General features: G+C 41.9%; 1 protein-coding gene across 6 annotated transcripts in view; it reads right to left on the bottom strand.

Moving 5' to 3' along the window:
• Nucleotides 1–13,598: 13,598 nt before the first annotated feature.
• The window catches only part of WNK2 (WNK lysine deficient protein kinase 2), a 144,299-nt gene continuing 133,283 nt past the window's right edge, over nt 13,599–24,614 (bottom strand). For all 6 annotated transcript variants that reach the window (XM_043453402.1, XM_043453404.1, XM_043453405.1 and 3 more), the window contains 2 exons: nt 16,637–16,748; nt 13,599–13,803 (listed from right to left, as the gene is read on the bottom strand). In XM_043453402.1, coding sequence (XP_043309337.1) covers nt 13,778–13,803; nt 16,637–16,748 — 138 coding nt within the window. In that variant the 3' untranslated portion in view covers nt 13,599–13,777. The remainder of the gene's footprint in view (nt 13,804–16,636; nt 16,749–24,614) is intronic.

Here is a 24,614-nt window from a genome sequence, read left to right as displayed (position 1 = left end):
GGTGGTAAGCACTTAACTTTTTCCACCAGGTGGGGGTTTTAGAACCTGCAAAACAACTCAAGGATGTGGCTCAGGATATTATTTATAATCCTTGAAGAGAAACTTAATATCCTTGACTTAATATTTTATGACTAAACAATTCTTATTTTGTCTTACTTCACTTTTCCTCTTTGTTTCTGCATTTTCTCACTTCTCTGATTAAATTTTCTCTTTGGAATTTGAGGAAGGCCTAGGATGCTAAAGTTTTTTTATAAACAAGAGATAGGTAGGGGACATGTTGGGGGGAATGTCCCTGGAAAGGCCCCAAAGGGTCCTGCTTAGTAACATTATTACTTTTTTCTAACCCAAGTTCAAAAGCAGGTTACATACAAAATCTATGATGGAGTGCTTTCAATTTTAGATGATAGAGTAACAATCTACTTCACCTCACCTCCTGGGACCTCCCTAAAACTAGACAAACAGTAAAGCAATAAAAATATATTAAATCTACAACTATAAAGAAAACAGGAAATGAAACTTCAACAGTAAGGGTTATTTTTGGAGAAAGAGAGCATGCAGCAGAGGCAACTAGAATAGCAAACTAGTAGCTAAATCCTAAAGAGCTTGCAACAGAATACACTGGCAGTTCTAACACTATATACAAAAATTAAATCAAAATGGATTAAAGACCTAAATATAAGACTGGAAACCATGAAACTCTTAGAAGAAAACATAGGCAGAACACTCAGTGACATAGATTATAGCAATAATTTTTTGATCTGTCACCTAAAGAAAGGGAAATAAAAACAAGAATAAACAAATAGGACCTAATTAAACTTAAAAGTATTTGTACAACAAAGGAAACCATTGACAAAATGAAAAGACAACCTACTGAATGAGAGAAAATGTTTACAAACAGTGAGACTGACAAAACACCTTGATTTAAAAATGAGCAGAAGACCTAAATAGACATTTTTCCAAAGAAGAAATGCAGATGGTTAACAGGCACATGAAAAGATATTCAACATAGTTAATCATCAGAGAAATGAAAATCAAACCCATGATGAGATATCACCTCACACTTGTCAGAATGGATAACATAAAAAAACCCAAAAATAACAAATATTAGTGAGAATGTGGAGAAAAGGGAATCCTTGTACACTGTTGGTAGCAATGTAAATTGGTGTAGCCACTGTGGAAAACTGTATGGAGGTTTCTCAAAAAACTAAAAATAGAATTACAATATGACACAGCAGCTCCACTCCTGGGTAAATATATGAAAAAAAATGAAAATACTAATTAAAAAAGAAGCATGCATCCCAATGTCCATAGCAGCATTATTTAAAATTGCCAAGATATGGGAACAATGAAAGTGTCCATCTCAACAAATGAATGGATAAAGAAGATATGGTCTGACCTTAAATGACACGTTAGACCAAATGGACTTAATTAATACTTATAGAGCATTCCATCAGAAAGCAGCAGAATACACAGTTTTTTCAAGTGCACATGGAATATTCTCCAGGATAGATCACATTCTAGGCCACAGAAGAAGACTTAGGAAATTTTTAAAAATTAAAATCATATCAAGCATCTTTTCCAACCACACTATGAGATTAGATATCAGCTACAAGGAAAAAACTGCAAAAAACACAAACACGTAGAGGCTAAACAATATGCTACTACACAACCAGCGGATCACTGAAGAAATCAAATGGAAATTTTAAGAAATACCTAGAGATAAATTCAAAAAACCTCAACAATCCAAAACCTATGACATGCAGCTAAAGCAATTCCAGGGGAGAAGTTAACAGTGATACAACTTATCTCAGGAAACAGGGAAAATCTCAAATAAGCAACCTAACCTTACACCTAAAAGAACTAGAGAAAGAACAAACAAAATTCAAAGTTAGTAGAAGGAAAGAAATGTACAGGTCTTGTTTTTGTATCCATTCATCCATTCTGTGTCTTTGATTGGAGCATCTAGTCCATTTATATTTAAGGCAATTATTGATATGTGTGAGCCCATTACCATTTATTGTTTTGAGTTTGTTTTTGCTAGGCCTCTTCTTCCTCTTGTGTTTCGTATCTAGAGAAGTTCCTTTAGCATTTGTTGTAAAGCTGGTTTGGTGGTACTGAATTCTCTCAACTTTTGCTTGTCTGTAAAGTTTCTGATTTCTTCTTTGAATCTGAATAAGACCTTTGCTGAATAGAGTAATCTTGTTTGTAGATTTTTTTCCTTCTATCACTTTAAGTATATTCTGCCACTCCCTTCTGGCCTGCAGAGTCCTTGCTGAAAAATCAGCTGTTAGCATTATGGGGATTCTTTTGCACATAATTTTTTGCTTTTCCCTTGCTGCCTTTAATATTTATTATTTGTGTTTCGTTTTAGTTAGCTTGATTAATACATGTCTTGGTGAATTTCTCTTTGGGGTATCCTGTATGGGACTCTCTGGGCTTCCTTACAGTTACAATTCTGTCACTCAGTCGTGTCCAACTCTTTGTGACCCTATGGACTGCAGCACGCCAGGCCTCCCTGTCCATCACCAACTCCCGATGTTTACTCAAACTCATGTCCATCGAGTCGGTGATTCCATCCAACCATCTCATCCTCTGTCATCCCCTTTTCCTCCAGCCTGGATCTTTCCTAGCATCAGGGTCTTTTCAAATGAGTCAGTTCTTTGCATCAGGTGGCCAAAGATTGGAGTTTCAGCTTCAACATCAGTTCTTCCAATGGACACCCAGGACTGAAAGACAAAAGGGACTCTAGAGGGTGGAAGTGGGTCCCCAAAAGATGGAGGTGCCCTGGAGGATGGAGGGAGCCCCTAAAGGAGGAGGGTGTGGGAGGATAGAGGGGGGCCCCAAAGGATGGGGGCCTTGGAGGGAGAAGGAAACTGGAAAGCAGAGGGGGACCCTAGAAGGTGGTGGGGGCCCCTGGATGGTGGAAATCTCAGCCTGGAGGGAGGAGGGAGCCCCCGAGGGAGGAGAGGGTCCTGGGGGGCAGAGGGGATCCCTGGAGGGTAGAGGTCCTGTCCAGAGTGTGGATGGGGGTCCACAGAAAGGTGAGAGGGACCCCAGAAGATGGAGCCCTAGGGGGAGGAGGAAGCTGGAGGGCAGAGGGTGGCCCTGGAGAGTGGAGGGGATCCCAGAGAGCAGAGGGGGGGCCCCAAAGGGTGGAGGGCTAGACCTGGGGCCTCAAGAGACTCCCCAGGGCCAAGTGGACATGGAAACACCAGGAAGTTCCCTGCTGTGCAACCCTGCAGAGCCCCTCCCCCAGGATCCTCCCCCGCCCTTCTCATGTCCACAGGACCCACCCTGGCAGAGTGCGCCCCAAGGACAAGAAGGCCCTTGAGGACCAAGGGGGCCCAGAAGGCAGAGGGCTCAGCCAGGGGCCTCAAGGGATTCCTGGGTGGGGGGGGGTTTGCTGAATGAGTGGTGGAACACCAGGCAGTTCCTACCCCTCAAACCCCAAAAGTAGCCTCTCCTGTTGGCTTGGCTCCCCGCCCGTGCCCACAGGACCCACCCAGGCAGAGGGATCCATGAAGAGCAGACGGTGTCCTGGAGGACAGAGGGCTCGGCTGGGAGGGTAGAGAGGGCCCCAGAAGGCAGAGGGGTTCCCAGAGGGTGAAGGCCATGCCTCAGGGCCCCAGTAGGCTCCCTGGAGTCAAGTGTAAGGGGAACCTCAGGGGCTTCCCCTAATGGATCCTCTGATCCCTAGTACCCCTCCCTCTCCCCCATCAAGCAGGCACACCACTCCCCAGCACCCAAACCACTCGCCCCCCCCACCCCCAGCAGCCCCTCAGTTGCACTGGTCCCCTGGCTTCCACCTTCCCCCACTCCCCCCTACTCAGCAGCTGGTCACCCCCAGGGCTCCTCCTGACAGTTTGTCTGCTGGAGGTCCCCCACTAGCATCTGGTGAGTATCCTAGGTGTGGGGAGGCACTGGACTTTCTGTTGCCCTCTTGGCTCTGTCCTCCAGAACTTTTTTTTAATGTAGAGACTTCTTTAATTTTCAATAGATCAGTGTTTTCCTTTATTGTTTCTTCTTTGCTTTTATGCTTAAAAAGTATATTCCATGCTTTTTCCAAAACCAGTTCTTTTCCACACCGGTCGAGATCAAATCTTAACTATATTTTCCTTTGTTGCTTCCTCAGTTTCATTTATATTTAATTCTTTAATAACTTTTGAATCTACCATGGTTTATGATGTGAAGTATGATTTCATAAATTTTCCAGCTAGTTAATCAATATACTAAATTATGACCAACCTAGACAGCATATTGAAAAGCAGAGACATTACTTTGCCAACAAAGGTCCGTCTAGTCAAGGCTATAGTTTATCTAGTAGTCATGTATGGATGTGAGATTTGGCCTATGAAGAAAGCTGAGTGCTGATGAATTGATGCTTTTGAACTGTGGTGTTGGAGAAGACTCTTGAGAGTCCCTTGGACAGCAAAGAGATCCAACCACTCTATCCTAAGGGCAATCAGTCCTTAATATTCATTGGGAGGACTGATCTTGGAGCTGAAACTCCAATACTTTGGCCACCTGATGCAAAGAACTGACTCATTTGAAAAGACCCTGTTGCTGGGAAAGCTTGAAGGCTAGAGGAGAAAGGGACGACAGAGGATGAGATGGTTGGATGGCATCACTGACTCAATGGACCTGAGTTTTAGTAAACATTGGGAGTTGGTGATGGACAGGGAGCCCTGTGTGCTGTAGTCCGTGGGGTCGCAAACAGTGGGACACAACTGAGGGAACTGAACTGAACTGAACTGATACATTTATGACTCTTCTTTATATTCTTTTCCCATAGACGTCATTACAAAGTATTGAGTAGAGTTCCCTTTGCTATACTAAGTAGGTTCTTACTAGTTATCTTTTATATACAGTCGTGTGCATGTTGTTTTTGTTGTCCAGTCACTAAATCATGTCTGACTCTTTGCCACCCCATGGACTGCAGCATGCCAGGCTTCCCTGTCTCCTAATTTCTCTCTCCTTCCCCTTTTCCCCTTGGTAACCATAAGTTTGGTTTCTACATCTGTGACTCTATTTCTGTTTTGTAAATAAGTACATTTGTACCAATTTTTTGAAGCAAAGTGAAAGTTTCTCAGTCATGTCCAGCTCTTCCTGACCCCATGGACTGTAGCCCACAAGGCTCCTCTGTCCATGGGATTCTCCAGGCAAGAATACTGGAGTGGGTTGCCCTTCCCTTCTCCAGGGGATCTTCCTAACCCAGGGATAGAGACTGGATCTCCTGCAAGGCAGGCAAATTCTTTACCATCTGAGCCACTAGGGAAGCCCATTTTCTTAGATTCCACATATAAGTGATACCATATGATAACTGTTTTTCTCTGACTTACTTCACTCAGTATGACAATCTCTAGACCCATCCATGTTACTGCAAATGGCACTATTTTGCACTTTTTAATAGCTGAGTAATATTCCATTATATATATGTACCATATCTTCTCTACCCATTCCTCTGTTGATGGACATTTATGTTGCTTACATGTACTGGCTTTTGTAAATAGTGCTGCCCTGAACATTGTAGTGAGTGTATCTTTTCAAATTATGGTCTTCACTAGATCATATGGTAGCTGTGTTTTTAGTCTTCTTTAAGGAACCTTCATATTGTTCTCCATAGTGGCTCCACCAATTTACATTCCCACCAACAGTGTAGGAGGATTCCCTTTTTCTCTGCACCCTCTCCATCATCTGTTCTTTGTGGATTTTTTGATTATGGCCATTCTGACTGGTGTGAGGTGATACCTCATTGTAGTTTTAATTTGCATTTCTCTAATAATTACTGATGTTGACCATCTTTTCAGGTGCTTTTTTGCCATCTGTATGTCTTCTTTGGAAAAATGTCTATTTAGACCTGCCCATTTTTTGATTGGGATGTTTGTTTTTTTGATATTGAGCTGCATGAACTGTTTTATATATTTATATATGAGATTAATCCCTTCTCAGTTTCTTCATTTGCAAACATTTTCTCTCATTCTGAGGGCTTTTTTTCATTTTGTTTATGATTTCCTTTCTAATGGGAAAGCTTTTAATTTCCCACTAGTTAATTTTATTTTAATCACTCTAAGAGATGGATCCAAAAAGAACTTGCTGCAACTTATGTCAAAGAGTATTCTGCCTTTATTTTTCTCTAAGACTTTCACAGTATCTGGCTTTACATTCAGGTATTTAATACATTTTGAGTTTATTTTTCTGTATGGCATTCGGGAATGTTCAAATTTTATTCATTTACATGTAGCTGTCTAGTTTTCCCAGCACCACTTATTGAATAGACTGACTGTTCTGTGTGCACTTGCATAGAAAGTGTGTTCTGCTGTTTTTGGATGGTGTGACCTGTAAGTATCTATTAAGTCTCTCTGGTGTATGTCATTCAAGGCTTGTGTTTCCTTATTAATTTTCTGTCTGGATGATCTATCCATTGGTGTAAGTGGGGTGTTAACATCACCCACTATTATTGCGTTACTGTTGATCACCCCTTTTATGGCTGTTAGTATATGCCTTGTACACTGAGGTGCTCCCACGTTAGGTGCATATTTATTTATAATTGTTATATCTTCTTGGATTGATCTTTTGATCACTGTGTAGTGTCCTTCCTTGTCTCTTGTAACAGTCTTTATTTCAAAGTTTATTTTGTCTGATAAGTATATTGCTACTCCAGCATTCTTTTGATTATATTTGCATGGAATATATTTTTCCATCCCTTCACTTTCAGTCTGTATGTGTCCCTGGTCTGAATCGGGTCTCTTGTACACAGCATATATATAGATCTCTCTTTTGTATCCATTCAGTCAGTTTATGCCTTTTGGTTGAAGCATTTAATCCATTTACATTTAAGGTAATTATCAATATGTATGTTCTTATTGCCATTTTCTTAATTGTTTTGGATTTGGTTTTGTTTTTTCTTTTTTTTGTTTTTTGTTTTCTTTCTCCTTTTCTTCTATTCTCTTATGATTTGATGACTATCTTTAGTGGTGTGTTTGGGTTGCTTTTTTTTTTTTTTTTGGGGGTTGCTTTTACTTGTGTGTTTCTACTATAGTTTTTTGGTTTGTACTTCCCATGAGATTTTGGTATAGTATTCTGCATAGGTGCAAGCTTGGTTTTTCCAGTAGTCATGGGTGGATGTGAGAGTTGGACCAAAAAGAAGGCTGAGTGCCAAAGAACTGATGCTTTTGAACTGTGGTGTTGGAGAAGACTCTTGAGAGTCCCTTGGACTGCAAGATCAAACCAGTCAATCCTAAAGGAAATCAACCCAAAGTTAGTAGAAGGAAAGTGTTGGTTTATGCCATACATCAGCATGAATTAGCCACAGGTATGCATATGTCCCCTCTCACAGGTATACATATGACCCTCCCTCCCACCTCCCAGAGCCCAGGTTTGAGTTTCATGAGTCACACAGCACATTCTTCTTTTTATTCCCTAACTGATGCTACATAGTTTGTATTGAAGTTTGTTATAGGATTGTAATTAAAGGACAGTATTTAAAAATTTTTATGTTATTTTTAATTGGAGGATAATTACTCTACAATACTTTGGCCACCTGATGAAAAGAGCCAATTCATTGGAAAAGACCCTGATGGAAAGACTGAAGGCAGGAGGAGAAGGGGATGACAGAGAACAAGATGGTTAGATTGCATCACTGACTCAGTGGACATGAATTTGAGCAACCTCTGGAAGATAGTTTTTGAAAGACAGGGAAGCTTGGTGTGCTACAGTCCACGGAGCGCAAAGAGTCGGACATGACTGAGTGACTGACCAACAACAATATCATTCTCAAAGGTGAAAAACTGGAAGCATTTCCGCTAAGATCAAAAAGAATAAATGATGGTTAATGGGACTGTTTCCTTGATTTCTTTCTCTGCTTTTTCATTGTTAGCACATAGGAATCCAAGAGAGTTCTGTGTATATATATTTTGTATCCTGTAACTTTGCCAAATTCATCGAAGAGCTGTAGTCAGTTTCTGGTAGCATCTTTAGGATTTTTCTATGTATAGTATGTAATTTGCAAAGAGTTAGATTTACTTGAAGCTGGCTTAAAACTCAACATTCAAAAAATTAAGATTATAGCATCTGGTCCCATCACTTCATGGCAAATAGATGGGGAAACAATGGAAACAGTGACAGAGTTTATTTTCTTGGGCTTCAAAATCACTGCAGATGGTGACTGCAGCCATGAAATTAAAAGACACTTGCTCCTTGGAAGAAAAGCTATGACAAACCTAGACAGTGTACTAAAAAGCCAAGACATTACTTTGCCAACAAAGGTCCACTCTTGCCACTATTATTCAGCATAGTATTGGAAGTCCCAGCCACAGCAACTAGAAAACAAAAAGAAATAAAAGGAATCCAAATTGGAAAAGAATATGCAAAATTGTTTATAAAGCACAAATCAAGCCTCAGTAATTTTAAGAAAACTGAAATTATATCAAGCATCTTTTCTGACCACAATACTATGAGATTAGAAGTCAATTAATTACAGGGAAAAAACTGAAAAAAGCACAAACACCTGGAGATTAAATGATATTAAATAACCAATGAATCACTGAAGAAATCAGAGAGGATGTTAAAAAACATACTGAGAGACAAATGACAGTGAAATCACCATGACTCAGAACCTATGGAAGCAGCAAAAGCCTTTCTGAGAGGGAAGTTTATATTAACACAGTCTTACCTCAAGAAACAAGAAAAATCACAAATAAGCAACCTAACCCTACACCTAATGCAGTGTGGCTTACTCTAGAGGTGGGTCAAAGAGGATTTTGCTGTGATGTATGGTCATAGTGTTCTGTGTATATTTTACTCTAAGAGTTTTATAGTTTCTGGCCTTACATTTAAATCTTTAATTCACTTTGAGTTTATTTTTGTGTATGGTATTACAGTGTTCTAATTTCATCCTTTTAAATGTAGCTGTCCAGTTTTCCCAGCACCACTTACTGAAGACACTGTCTTTTCTTTGTTGTATATTCTGGCCTCCTTTGTCAAAAATAAGGTGCCCACAGGTGTGTGGGTTTATCTCTGGGCTTTTTATCTTGTTCCATTGGTCTGTTTTTCTGCCAGTACCATACTGTACAAATTTGCATGCCCACCAACAGTGTAAGAGAGTTCCCTTTTCTCCACACCCTCTCCAGCATTTATTGTTTGTAGACTTTTTGATGATGGCCATTCTGACTGGTATGAGGTGATACCTCATTGCAGTTTTGATTTGTATTTCTCTAATAATGAGCGCTGTTGAGCATCTTTTCCATTTGTGTCCGTTTGCTTTTGTTATTTAGTTGCTCAGTCAGGTCTGACTTTTGCGACCCCATGGACTGTAGCTGGCCAGGCTCGTCTGTCCATGGGATTTCCCAGGGGAGAATATTGGAGTGTGTTGCCATTTGCTTCTTGGTGAATCTCTCAACACAGGTATCGAACCTGTATCTCCTGCATTGGCAGGCAGATTCTTTACCACTGAACCACCAAAGAAGCTGTATGTCTGTTTACCATCTCTATGTCTTCTTTGGAGAAATGTCTGTATATAGATCTTCCACCATTTTTGGATTGGGTTGTTTTTGATATTGAGCTGCAGAAGCTGTTTGTATATTTTGAAAATTAATCCCTTGTCACTTTGTCTTCAAATATTTTCTCTGATTCTGTGGGTTGTCTTTTTGTTTATGGTTTCCTTTCCTGTGCAAAAGCATTTAAGTTTAATTAGGTCCCATTTGTTTACTTTTGTTTTTATTTCCATTAATCTAAGAGGTGGATCCAAAATGGTGCTCCAATTCATGTCAGAGTGTTCTCCCTATGTTTTCCTCTTTAAGCTTTACAGCATCCAGCTTTCATTTAAGTCCTCAATCTCTTTTATTTCTGTGTATGGTGTTGTGTTCTAATTTCATTCATTTACACGTAGCTGTCTAGTTTTCCCAGCACCACTTCTTGAAGAGACTGTCTTTTCTTCATTGTATATTCTTCCTCCTTTATCATAGATTAGGCGACCACAGGTGTGTGGGTTTGTCTCTGGGCTGTTCTGTTCCATTGATCTATATTTCTGGTTTTACACCAGTAGCTTTGCAGTATAGTCTGAAGTCAGGGACCCTAATTCCTCTAGCTCTGCTTTTCTTTCTCAGGATTACTTTGGGTATTTGAGGTCTTTCAGGTTTCCATACAAATTGTTAAAAAAAAAAAAAAATACTGGAGTGGGTAGCCATTCACTTCTCCAGGAGATCTTCCTGACCCAGGGATTTAATCTGGGTTCCTGCATTGTAAGCAGGTTTTTTTGTTTTTTGTTTTTTTTTTTTTTTACCATCTGAGCTACCAGGGAAGCCCAAGTCATTTTCATAATGTTGATTTTTTTCAATCCAAGAACATAGTATATCTCTCCATCTGTTTGTGTGATCTCATTTTTTTCATTGGTATCTTGTAGGTTTCTGAGACCAGGTCTTTTGCCTCCTTAGGTAGGTTGATTCCTAGATATTTTATTCTTTTAGATACAATGGTGAATGAGATTGTTTCTTATCTGTCTGATCTTTTGTTGGTGGTGTATAGGAACACAACAGACTTTTGCATAGATTTTTCAGTTTTATTGAGTTTCTCATATATTGTCTTTCGGTTACATTGATATTCTCTGTTGTTTTTCCTGTTTTCTATTTACTGATTTTTATTATTCCACTAATTGTGTTTACTTTGGACTTAATTTCTTCCTCTGCTAATTTCTTAGGGTAGAAGATGAAGGCATTAATTTGATCTTCTCTTCTAATATAGGCTTAGTGCTATCAATTTCCTAAGTATTGTTTTTGCAATATACCATCAATTTTGATGTTTTCATTTTTATTGTTTGTTTTCTAATTTCTCATTTGATCTCCTTTTAACCCATAGGTTATTTAGAAGTATGTTACCTCATTTCCAAACATCTCTGGATGTTTTCCCGAGATCTGTTCCTAATTTCTAATTTAATTCCATAAATGTCATTTATATGTCTTGAATCCTTTAGAATTTATTGTCACTCATTTTTATGACCCTGAATCTGCCTTCTCTTGGTATACAGACAATATACACATAAAAAGAATGTGTGCTCTGTGGCAGGTGGAGTTTTAGAAATGTTAATCAAGACTGATGGTTGAGAGTGTTGTTCAAGTTTTATACGTTCTCAGTGATTGCTGTGGTCACTTCACAGAAACAGGAGGGACCTCCAGCCAAATTTTGGTTGGATATTGAGACACACACACATACACATGTGCACAAACACACACTCACATCAAAAGAGGATAAACAGGCTTGTTACTCACATTATGAGGTGTTAAGATCCAAAACAGATTGGGTGAGCAGGCAAAGAAGACTGGCAGGGAAGGGAGACTTGCTTGGGGTTTTTATGGTTATTAGGGAGTAGAGTCAGGATGAGGCTTCCGCTTATAGCATGAATTTCCCATGATGCCAAGGGATGGGGCACTAGGGTTTAGCTTATCAGCATGCCCAGATATGGAGTGGAGAGGGGAGGTGATGCTTAAAAGCTGTTAGAACTCAGACCTCAAAAACGGAGTCACCTCTATTACAATGGCTTTCTGTCTAATTGTTGTGTCATTTATTGAAATAGCTGACTGTGATTGTGAATTTGTCTATTGCTCTCTTTGCAGTTTTATCTGTTTTCCAGGGTTTTATCTGGGACTACAGTTTTCCTGGAGGCTCCAGAGAGCCACTGAGCATTTCTAAGCAGTAGATGAAGCTGTTGAGTGCAGAATCCCCAGGACAACAATATGCAGAATCCACCCCCTGGTATAGTGGCTTGATTATCAACATCACCTGCCTGTCCCTCTGCCTGTGCTGATGAATACAATTGAGCTGCTTCCAGAGGGCCATCCCCATTTTCAGGGAGGACCTGGCTGCCCCTGTAGTCGGGGTGAGGTTGACTCTGCTACATGGGAGTCACAGGAGGTAAGGTAGCCACTGGCTTCTGCTCCCAAGATGTGCTATGGGAAGTGCTCAATGATGCTGTAGTGTGAACAGGTATTCAGTCTGTTCCAACCCAGCCTCTCCCCTTTGCCCAACCAGAAACATACCCCCTAATAAAGAAATCTGACAGCTGCCTACTCGAATTCTGGAGGAAGCTTGGGCCCTCATAGCTGTTCACATCCAAGGGCTATTGGATATGAACCTGTGAGCCCATGCTGGGTTTCCACACTTCAGCCATCGGCCCTTGCAATTTTTACCATTCGCTCATGTGCTATTTTTACCTTTGATTACTATTATCTTATGACCAATTTTTACCATTAGCTCATACTCGCTTAAAAGGAATGATTTAAATAAATTTGCTATCTGAAAAAGTAAACTGTGCATTATTGCCATCGATAGAAAACCTAAGTAACAAAAGCCACAAACGGACAGTGACAAAATGAACACCATGACAATACACAATGTTGTTACACGTGGTAAAACGTTTGCCTACTCTGCTTCATCACAGAGAGCACACACTGGCACATGTCCACTTGGCCTGGGAAGCAACACCAAGAGCTGACAACGGATGAAGTGGGCAGCCGCTGTGTATGTCCAAAGACTTCACCTGCACAGCCTCTGGGAAGCTGTGGGGAGGCAGGAAGCCTGCTGCTTTTGTCAGCCAGTTGGACAGGTATTAAGTCTAAGGAGCTGGCAATCTGTGTGACAACCATACATGACACTTGGGGACACCCTGACAACTACAATGTTATACAAAGCATCTGTGGGCTCCAGGGTGCTGCTGCTCCAACTCCACACTCTTCACTGGAGGAAACACTAAATTGCACTCAGAGATTAATGAAAACCAAGATACAATTTTCTCATCCCAGTGAATGGGACCGCCGGAATTCTACACCCAACCCCTGGTCCCAAACCCCTTTGCAGCTGGCCAGGCTGCCACTTTACTACTGCACGCTACTCTGTGAAGCCACTAGCCGGTTTCCTGGCTTTCACACCGTGCTTCGGACACCCTACCAGGGTGGTGGTGCAGCCCTGCAAGGGCCACTGGGCCGATCCTACCACCTACTGAAGCCAGGGGTTTCAGACCTGGGCCTGGCCCCTCCCAGTGGTGTATGTGAAATCTGAAGGAAGGGTCATTTCAAGCCACGTGGATGCCTGTCCTGTGCCTGGGGGATGTATGATCATGAGTCTTCAAGTGACACAGAGTAAGGAAGCCTGAGGGGCAGCATAATGAATGGAGCTGTGTGCGCAAAGGCCCAAGCCTGGATGGGCCAAGGAGCCATCACTGGAGATGGGCATCACTGTTCAGCCTCCAGGGCTCTGCACAGAATGGGGCTGTCCTGGGTGTGAAGGAGGAGAATGCCTGAAAATTGGGGCCAGGATGCCTGCAATCCACAACCTCAACTGCTTCTCTGAGAGCTGGGTCTTTATCACACATCTGATCCATCCTAGCTGCTGTCTGGACACAAGGACCTTGAGCTACCCTGGGCACTATTAAGCACCATAGAAAGTGTCCATCCCTATATTCAAGAGCCCCTTAGCTAAGGGTACTTACCCCCAGACCCGTCCAGCTGTGCGATCCCAGGAGTTTCTCCAACACCCTCATACACTTACCACCATTGCAGGTTACCTGCCTGTCTGGGGACCACCAGAAAGGAGAGTTTGAAAAACCAAAGTCCCGTTTCCCCCAAAATATTTTTTTATTCTTGCTTACATTTGTGTTTCCAATTGTGAATAAAAAATGCTTAGAAAGTGATTACAAAACATGGTGAACCGGACGCGAGGCGTGGGCTCGCCTTCTCTGCGTGAGATGACACGGGGCCTGGCGTCTGGGTCTGGGTCGGCCTGCCTGGGCTCAGTCGGGCTTCTCACTTTCAGAATCTAGAAAACAAAACCGCCACAGCTCATTATAGGCCTGCCGTGACCATGTGAGGCCCTGGACGTTGGAATAGTGACACCAGAGCGGTCACACTCCTTGGAGGGCCGGGCTGCCTGACCACGACCCAGGCACTACACAGATAACACTCCTGGCTGCCTCTGCCACCTGGCCACCTTCCATACTGAGCAACCGCCCAAACCAGGCAGGGTCTCCCAGGGTCCGCACAACTGTTGCTCGGGAGAGGGAGGGACCCCTGGCTCCTTGGGCATAGCAAGCAGAACAGCACCCCAAGCCGCCCCGGCCTCTGCCCAGAGCCAGTGCTGAGGTGGAGCACTGCGGGTGGCCGGAGCACAACGCCTGACTGCACCTTGGTGGAAACAGGACAAACAGGTCAGGGCCGTGACCCCAGCTGGGTGCAGTGGGAGGAACCACCACCCCCAGCTTGAGTGCGTGCAGCAGCCATGCAGGGGCACCGCCGGCCGAGCATCAGGGCCGGCGAGCCAGGAGAACGTGCTGAGCCCCGCAGGGGGCCTCCCCCAACCTGCACCTGCGGGACAGCAGAGCCCCTCAGGTGACCTGAGAGCAGGTGGCCCAGGGCCCCCCACCCAGCTCTGTCCAGAGCGAGTCACACAAACCTGGCTTTCTGTTAGACAACATGGACAGGGGTCAGAGACACCTTTCGGTTGGCCATGAGACTCATACCCTCCATAGGCAGAGGCCACTGTACATCCAAATGCAGTTCAGATTCTGAGTCTGAAAGCCGAGTGAACAGGCCAACCTAGGCCCCGAGCCGCAGAGCTGGCCTACGAGCCCTGCCCAACACCCCACTCTCATCCTCCGAGTTAGGTCGGCTCAGCGTCAGTCACACCAGATCCTGCCAGGAAGACAGCACCTGCCACTCAGCCCCCCGGCCCCTCCTGGCCACCCCGGCCTCCTGGGCGAGGTGCTGACAGCAGGCGTGTTGCTGAGAGTGAAGCTGTGCCAGGCCAGAGCAGTGCTGCCTGCCAGGGCTGCCCACCCAATGCTCCCTATGAGACTGGCTGGTTCAGCTTCTATGTGGCCAGAAGTTAAGAAAAAGATGTGGCTCCACACTGTTTTCAAGCAAAAATGTTTATTTTTCTCCTTCAAATATACAATCTCTTGGAGAGCCTGTGCCACTGACCATTCCTGTTACAGGCCAGGACTCCAAACCGCATGTCTGGTACAGCAGGGGAGCGGGAAGAGGGCAGTTTCCACCACCCGCAGGAACCCGGCGCACAGGATTCTCAACCCAAGGACCCAGGGGCACATTACAGAGAACAGAAATCTCTTACTATAGCGTCATGCCCTGGCAGAAGATTCTGCATAATCACCTAGAAAATTCAATTCTAACTGAATTGATGGAATGATACATTTAAACCAAAAGAATTCAGCCAGTCCTAGTGAAGTCCCAAAGTACAGCAGAACTATACAATTCACAACTGGGCAGCCCAACCAGCTGCCTCCCAGTGGGAAATGGGAAACATCTTGGCCAGTGGGGAGTGGGGCCTTCAGCTCCCACCCTGGGCTGTTTGGTGCCTGTCTGAGATGAGGATACCACTGAAATTTCCAGGAGAGGAACACTCCTACCCCCCAGCATGATGGCTTGGTGCCTGGAGAACAGTCTGGAGGCCAGAGGTGGGCGGAGTAGCCTGTGAGCACATGGGAAAGCCAGGCCCACCCAGGTGGCCACAGGCCTCTGTGCAAAGAACAGAAAAGGAAGGCAGGCTGGGAGGGGAGGTTGGTGGGCCCCCTGAGCAGAAGGGGCCACACTCTGTCTGCAGAGCAGGTGGCCTGCCTGTGCTTCGGCACCTCCAGACACACACCTTTACCTCTCCCACACTCGCAGCAGCCCTGCAGGCTTTGGATCATGTCTGCTCACCCAGCACTTTACAGCAGGTTCCACGTAGCCAAACATAGATGCGAACATTCCTGACTAAGAGATCAACTACCATTAGCAATGCACTGCCCCAATTACCATGCACCCCTGGGAAGTTTGCTGGCAGTGCCCACGGCACTGCAGTTGAGGGAATTTGTCCATCTGTTTGCTATCTGTGACCATACCGCTGGAGAGATCTCATTTTATGAGTACAAAGCAGAGTTACTCTAGCATTTGCAACTCTTCAATATTCAAGGTCACTAGTTCAATTTTTTTAAAGCAGGTACAACAGAAAAGATCAGACTTTCGCTTCAGATTTGTAAACCATTCATATCTCTGCAACTTAAAATGGGAAATAGAGATATCAAAGCACAAACCAACTATAAATGAAATACACCTTTTCTGATACACGGTTTTTTTAAAACACCTCTTTCCATCGGGAATGGAAAAGCTGGAATTCAAGGCACTGTACTTCTGCAGGGTTATTACAACGTTCTAACCATCAATTCAAGTACAGGAAGTGAGTGCAAAGACAGCAAGTGTTGACCACGGGAACCTAAGAGGAAACAAGGTCTGCAGCAATAAAGGAAGCGAGGATTGCTGCCCATGTGCCAGCTCCCTGGCTGGGCACCCATGAGCAGGCAGGGCAGGACTCGGAGGCCAAACCACAACCCGACTCCTCCAGGCTGTTCAGTGTCTTCCACTGGCAAGTAGTGAGACAGAGAGCTACATGATCTGCAGCCTGGGGCCGGGCATGCTGACCACAGTTGGCCGGAAGAACACAGGGAGGGCTGGCGCATCTGCTGCCCCCAGGCTTGGCCCCCTGCTGGGGCTCCGGCTGCCTGCCTGGGCTGCCCAGGGACCCCAGGACACTGGAGCTGGGATCAGGCTTCCATACTGGCCCAAAGGTGGGGCTGGGAGGCAGGAGAGGGCAGTACCTGGCATGGGCACAGGAAGGGCTGAGGCAGCTCCAGGAATGACCACGGTGGGTACAGCGCTGGGTACCGGGGCCAGACATGGCATCCCCATTGCTGTTCGAGATGTGTTCATCTATAAGACAAGAAACATGGCTTCAGTCAGCTGGCATCACTCAGGGGCCTTGGGGGTCCCTGCAGTTCCCCCATCCTCAGGAGAGGGTGGTCTCAGGACCTGCCCTGGGGCACCTTTTAATGGCTGACATCAGAGTGAAAGTGTGGGGCAAGAAGGCAGCCACAGGCCGTGAATGTCCACCAGCCAGAGTGGGCTTCAAAGCAGACCCAGCCGGACCTAAACCCTGAGTCACAGTGAGGGAACCACACCCCCCTACCCAAAGACCTCCTGCTTGACTAGTCAGGGCCATTATGGGAGGTCCAGGACAGCTGGGCGCCCAGAGATCTGGAGTCGGGGGCAGGGCGGCTCCTCGGCTCCCTGCAGCTCGGGTACAGCCCCAGAAGAGAAGCACCACGAGGACAGGGAAATGAGCTGTAATGGTTAGTGAGACCAACATGGCCATGACGCAGAAACCTGATGAAGCTACTGCAAGAAAAGAGATGACGGACCAACAGCCTTCAAACTCTCTAGACAAAATGTTGGCAGACACAACCAAGCAACTATAAAAAAAAGAGATAAAACATCAGAGCCAAGTGAGGTTTTGCCCCACAAATGCAATGATGTTGTCCCAGCAAAAATCACTGCAACTCACCACAGTTACACACCAAAGGAGAAGTCCATGTGATGCTCCCCACAGATGCAGGGGGAGTATCTGAGAAGTCCCACACTCCCTCACAGAAAGCACAGAGGCTGAAGCTGGAGGGTCCCTCCTCCATCTGGAAGGGCCTCTGTAGAACCCACAGCCAGCCCTGTGCCAATGGTGAAATGCCAAATGTATTTTCCCTTGCCCCTTGCTGCCCTTGCCTCTAGCCAACACTGTATGGGAAAGTTCCAGCCAATAAAAGAAAAGGAATAAGGAACACAGACTGAAAAGAAAAAGGAAAACCATCCTTATTTGCAGACGACAAGACTGTGTATGGAGAAAACCAAAAAGAGCAGACAAATCAATTTCTAGAACGAAGAAGTAGATTTAGCGAGATTGCAGAATACAAGGTACAAACAATAACCATATTTACAGTTATTTACTACAATATTTACCACCAACATAATCTGTAAAAGGATATTTTAAAGCAATAAAATTTATAATCACATTCCAAAATATCAACTATCTCAGGTTAAATTTAATGAAAGACGTGTAACAACTTTACAGTGAAAACTACAAAACTTCACTGAGAGAAAATTAGACATAAACAAAGTCATGTTTATAATAGACTTGCTACTGTTAACGTGTCAAATCTTACCCAGATGATCAACAGACTTAATACAATCAGAATAAAAATCCAATAAGGCTATTTTGTAGATATATACAGGCTGTTTCTAAAATGCAGATGGAACTATTAAAGACCTAGAAAAATCAAGAAATTCTTGGAGCACAAATAAGAAGTATTAACAGATACAAACTATACATAAAAAGATAAGCATCAAGAATTTACTGTGTAACACAGAATTATCCCTGATATCTTGAAATAATATATAATAGAATACAATTTGGAAAAAAAAAAGACTACTAGCTAAGCCTTCAGCAAATAAAACCAGCAAATGCTGGGGAAGGCAGTACTCTTGTTTTCCAGAGTTATCACTTATAATATTTGGATGTCCAGTTTTCACCAAGAAATCACAAATATTTACACACGGAAAATGGAAAGTATGATCCATACAAAGGGGAAAACTCATTAATAGAAACTGTCCCTGAAGAAGTCTAGACACTGTACTTACAAAATAAAGACTTTAAATCAACTGTTTTAAATATGTTCAAAGAATTAAAGGAAACATGGACAAAAAGGAAATCAGGACAATGATGAATGAACATGAAAATATCAATGAAGTAAAAGAAGTTATAAAATATCAGAGCTGAAATATTAGAGCTAAAAAGGATAATAACTGAAATTAAAATTCCACTAGAGGAGCTCAAAAGCAGATCTGAGGAGGCAGAAAAAGAATCAGCAAATTTGAGACCATATAATTGAAATAGTCAATTCTAAGAAACAAAAAGGAAAAAAAAAAGAAGAAGATAAGTGTACAGAGCCTATCAAGAAGAGAAAAGTAAACACAGGAAAAAATACTTGAAGTACAGAAAGAAAAGATTGTCAACCAAGATTCTACACTGAGCAGGTTGAAAGAGAAATTAAGACTTCTGGATAAGCAAAAACAAAGGCAGGTTGTTACTAAAAGATTTGCTTAAAAAAAAAAAAAGATTTGCTTCACAAGAAACGCTAAATGAAAAACTTTCATTTCAGGTTGGAATGAAAGGAAAATAGTAACTCAAAAGTCATGAGAAGAAATAAATGAAGCAACTATATAGCTAAATATGTAAGCCAATACTATTGTAATTTTGGTTTTATTTTGCCCTTATATGATTTAAAAGGTAAATGCATTATATAACAGTTATAAATCCATGTGAATGGGTGCACAATGTATAAAGATGCAATCTATGCAAAAAACACAAAGGAGAAGGGATGGAGACAAACAGAAGTAGTGTTCTCACACTATGGAAACAAGGTGGAATCATTCAAATAAAGCTGTTATAAGGTTAAGATTTAATTGTAAACACTAAGATAATCAATAAGAAAATAAAAATATATACAGAAAAGTTAAAAAGGGGAGGAATCAAAACAACACACTACAAAAAAAAAAACCTAAAAATTTTTAAAAGGCAATAATGAAGTAATTGAGGAATAAAAAACTGTAAGACATACAGAAAAAAAAAACAGTAGAAACCCTTTATTATCCATAATTACTTTTAATGTAAGTGGATTGAAATCTCCAAATAAAAGATTGGCAGACTGGATAAAAAAGCACAAGTGATCTATATGCTGTCTACAAATACTCACTTTAGATACAAAAAACACAAAGACGCTGAAAGTAAAGGATGGAGGAGAGGAGATCAGGATGGCAGAGTAGGAAGATGATGCTGAGAGGGTAACAGGCAGGAAGGCCAGGGGTCTCCAAATGGAGGAAAGAGGCTGCAAGTGCCAGACATTTTTATCTCTCTTAAGCGGCAGGAGGAAAAAAACCAGGTATTTTTTCTTCTCTGTACAAATTTAAAAGGAGGTTTCTTTTAAAATGCTGTGTTGCCATGACACCTGGTTTCACCTGAAACTAACTACTCACAAACCTTGAGTTAACCAATACATTTCTTTTTCTTATGGAAATGTTGTCTTAAGCTATGTTAATGTACCCCAGACTCTATCTTCAAGTTGGTTCCGCCAAATGGCCCAACCTACTTACTCAGGTATTGTTCCCCTAATCTACGTAAACGAAACTATTTGTTGGTATTCTGCCCTTCTACAAGATTCAAGTCAATCGTTTTTTGGCCAGGGATGAATTATCTGGTGCCATTTTAAATTTTATGACATTCCTTTCTTTTCTTTAACAGACTGTGAGTGACTATATAACATACAGCTAAAGACAAGGAGGGGGATACTCTTTTGCCCCCTTCTGATGCCTAAGTCAGAAGCTTTCTCTGTCTCCTTTATACTTTAATAAAACTTTATTACACAAAAGCTCTGAGAGATCCAGCCTCGTCTCTGGCCCTGGATTGAATTCGTCTCCTCCGGAGGCCAAGAATCCCGCGTCTTATCGTTCAGCAACAACCTTTCAATGCCAACCTCACCTTCCCCCAGGAACGCATCAAAAATACATCTAATACATGGAGCAACTTTCTCTGAAAATAAACTGGAAATGGAAAGAAAAATTTTTCTAAAATAAAAGCTGTAAAAGAAAGAGCCATATGAGTCACGTAAGAAGGAAAAAGAGCTATCAGGCTGAGCTCTGGGCCCACAGAAGAGAAGGGTGATATGCGGTGGTCGCTAGATCTCTCCTGGTGGTGATTTGACCTACATATTTGGTACTTCAGCCCTGGGGCCCAACATGCTGACATTTACAGTAGAGGAGTTCCAGAAGGATATAAGTCTTCTTCAGTGGTCTGAAAATCATTGGACTTCGAGGAGGGTGAGAAACCTAGAAACCTAGACCCAAGTTTGCTTACTCCCAGGAATGAAGTGTAGGATGGCATTCTGGAGAGTTTCATGAAACCGCCTAGCATGTGCCCAGCCCCTCTACCTCTGGAGATTTCCCACCAGGTTGAAAGCTACCATTGCTAAGGAGCGTGTGTAGCTGGGGGAGGAGCTGCCTCAGACCTAACCCTGCATATAAATGGGGCAAGTACAGCCACTGCTGGTACTCAGAGGCAGCAGATCAGGAGCTGATTGGAGCTGACTAGCCTGCTGGGACTGTCCCAGTGTACACCCTGCCCCACACCTGGTGCCCACTGCAGCCCTTTCTTCTCTGGCACTGTGCTTCCTGGGGCAAAAGTGCCATTTCTAGGAGAGGGTAGAGTGCATACTTACAGGGAAAGCAACCAGCTTGAATACCACTCCTGCTTCAGCACCTGGGGACAAGTCCCCACCCCTGATAGGTAGTGATGACCAGTCAGCATAGAAGAAGCTTCGGCTCACACTTGGCTATGGCTCTAGTCCCTCCACCTCCAGCCCCATCACCCACCAGGTGATACCAGACAGCACACCCGGGGGGAGACATGACCCATGTTCACATCAGATCCAGCTTTCACATCAAAACTACTGAGCACAGGCAGACGGCATAGAGATGCTTCCACATTAAGTACAATACATCAAGATCAGGATAGGTAACAGTTTCACCTAATTTCACGGCAAGAGAAAATGCTAAGCAAAGTGAGAAAACAAAGCAATGTCTTTCAAATGAAAGAAGAATGAAAAAACCACCAATGAGAACAGAGAGAATTTACCAGATAATGAGTTCAAAGCACTGGAAATAAGAATGTTAAACAAACTAGGGAAAAGAACAGATGAACACAGAGAGAATTTTAACAAGGAACTAGAAAGTACAAAAACCAGTCGGAATTGAAGAATGAAATAACTAAAATGAAAAACATACTAGAAAGAAATAATTACTTCTCTAAGTAATAGAGAAGAATGCATAAGTGACCTGGAAGACAGAATAATGGAAATCACCCAACCAGAATGGTAAAAAAAATAAACAAATTTTTAAAATATGAGAACAGTTTAAGGAACCTCTGAGACAACATCAAGTATGCTAACATTCACATTATAGAGGTTCCAGAAGAGAAGAGAGAGAGTGAAGAGGGTTGAAAATGTATTTAATGAAATTATGGCTGAAAATTTCCTGAACCTGAAGAAGGAAACAGATATTCAGGTATTCAGAGTATTCCAAACAAGATGAACTGAGAGATATAGACCAAGATGTATCATAGTTAAAATGGGAAAAGTTAAATTAAAGAGAAAAATTAAAGGTAGCCAGAGAAAAAGTCACAGACAAAGGAATACCCATGTCTATCAGCTGATTTTTCTGCAGAAAGTTTGCAGGCCAAAAGGGAATGGCATGACATACTCAGAGTGGTAAAAGGGAAAAACCTACAACTAGGATTATTTCCAGTAAGACTATCATTCAGAGTTGAAAGGGAAATAAAAAACTTCTCAAATAAAGAAAAACTAAAGGAGTTTGTCAATATTAAACCAATCCTAAAAGTAGTCTTAAATTCTTTTCCCCATGTGGAAAAGAAAGGGGTACAACAAGATGTAAGAATTTACCAGTTCAGTTCGGTTTGATCACTCAGTAGTGACTGATGTCTGACTCTTTGAGACCCCATGGATTGCAGCATGCCAGGCTTCCCTGTCCATCACCAACTCCTGGAGTTTGCTCAAACTCATGTCCATGAGTCGGTGATGCCAGTAAGAATTTATAGAAAAGGAAAAACCCCACAAGTAAACACAAATATACAGAAAAGGCTGTGGGTCAATCACTCAACATAAGCTAGTACAAAGATTAAAAGATAAAAGTTAGAAAATCCAGTATAACTACAATAAAGTTAATGTATATACATGAAGATGTAAAATATGACATCAAAAACACAAAACATAGGGGAGGCTAGTAAAATGTCCTTTAGAATGGCTACCAGTTAAAAAAAAAACAGATATATAGGTCAATATATATGAACCTCATGGTAACCACAAATCAAAATACTACAATGGATACACAAAAAATAGGGAGAAAGTAACACAAGCATATCACTAAAGAAAATAATCAAATCAAAGGGAAGAAACTAAAGGAAGAAGAAAAGGATATAGAATGACAAAAATAACCAGAAAACAAGTAACAAAATAGCAGTTAAATGCACACCTGTATATAATCACTTTAAATGTTTCAATCAAAAGACAGAGCAGATAACTGGACCCATTTGTGTGCAAGAGACTCTCTTTTAAAGACACACACACTAGGATTTCCCTGGTAGTCTAGTTATTAAGAATCCAGCTTTCAGTGCAGGGGTGTTGGGTTTAATCCCTGGCCTAGGAAGATTCTACATGCTGTGGGGCTACTAAGCCCATGTGCCACAACTACTGAGCCAACATGCCTACAACTACTGAAGACTAAGTCTAGAGATTCAGCTCTGCAATGAAAGAAGTCACTGCAATGAAAAGCCTGTGCACTGCAACTAGAGAGTAGACCCTGCTCACCACAACTAGAGAAAGCCTGCAAGGAGCAATGAAGACACAGCATAGGCAAAAAATAAGTTAAAATAAATAAGTTTTTCAAAAGACATGCAGACTATTTTTCATGCAAATGAAAATGACAAGAAAGCTGGTATCAATACTTACATCTTACAAATAAGACTTTAAAGGAAAGTCCATAAAAAAGAAAACGAAGGGCATTATATAATGATATAGTGATCAATTAAAAAAAGAATATAACATTCATTAATATATACGCATCCCATATAGGTGCAACTAAATTTATGGAAAACAAATATTAACAGACATAAAAACAAGAAACTGACAATAATAGAAAAATAGTAGGAGAGTTTAACACTCCACTCACATCAAGGAACAGATTCAAACAGATGGAAAATCAATAAGGAAATAGTGGTCTTAAATGACACACTAGACCAGATGTACATAATAGATAAATATATAGGACATTCCATCCCAAAACAGCAGAATGTAAATTCTTTTCAAGTTCACACGGAAATGTGCTCCAGGATAGATCGTAGACTAGGCCACAAAACAAGTGTCAATAAATATAAGAACACTGAAATTACATCATGCTTTTTTTTTCCAACCACAACAGTATGAAACTAGAAACCAGTTACCGAAAGAAAAAACACAAACACATGGAGCTTAAATAACATGTCTTTAAAAGAAACAATGGGTCAGTGAAGAAATCAAAGAGGAAATCAGAAAAAAAGAAAGAAATAAAAACAAAAACACACCTTTGTACCACTGATGTGATGCAGCAAAAGTAGATGTAATAGGGGAGATTATAATGATACACACATATCTGAGCATACAAGAAAAATCAAGCTATCTTCCACCTAAATGAATTAGAAAAAGAACAAAGCTCAAGTCAGCACAAGTAAAGAAATAATTAAGGCATTATTTTAAAATAATATTTTTACTGATCTTTATTGAAAAATAATAGATCAAAGAGGAAATGAATAAAATAGAGACAAAAAATAGAAAACATCAATGGAAGCAAGAGCTGATTTTTTTAAAGGATAAACAAGATTGATAAGCTTTTAGCTAGGCTCATTAAGAAAAAAAAGAGAATTCAAATAAGCAAAGTATTTAGGAAACAGAAGATTACAACCAATATCAGTGAAACACAATACTGTCACAGAATACTATAGACAGTTATATGCCAACAAAGTGAACAACCTAGAAGGAATGGATAAAAATCTGAGAAACACAAAGTATTCAAAGACTGAATCAGAAAGAAATAAACAAACTGAACAGATCAATAAGAAACTGAATTAGTGTTCAAAAAAAAACTCCC

The sequence above is a fragment of the Cervus canadensis genome, chromosome 30 (assembly GCF_019320065.1).
Source record: "Cervus canadensis isolate Bull #8, Minnesota chromosome 30, ASM1932006v1, whole genome shotgun sequence".
Classification (NCBI taxonomy): Eukaryota; Metazoa; Chordata; class Mammalia; order Artiodactyla; family Cervidae; genus Cervus; species Cervus canadensis.
Note: the sequence above shows the minus strand (reverse complement) of the source record. Positions and strands in the feature narration are given on the sequence as shown.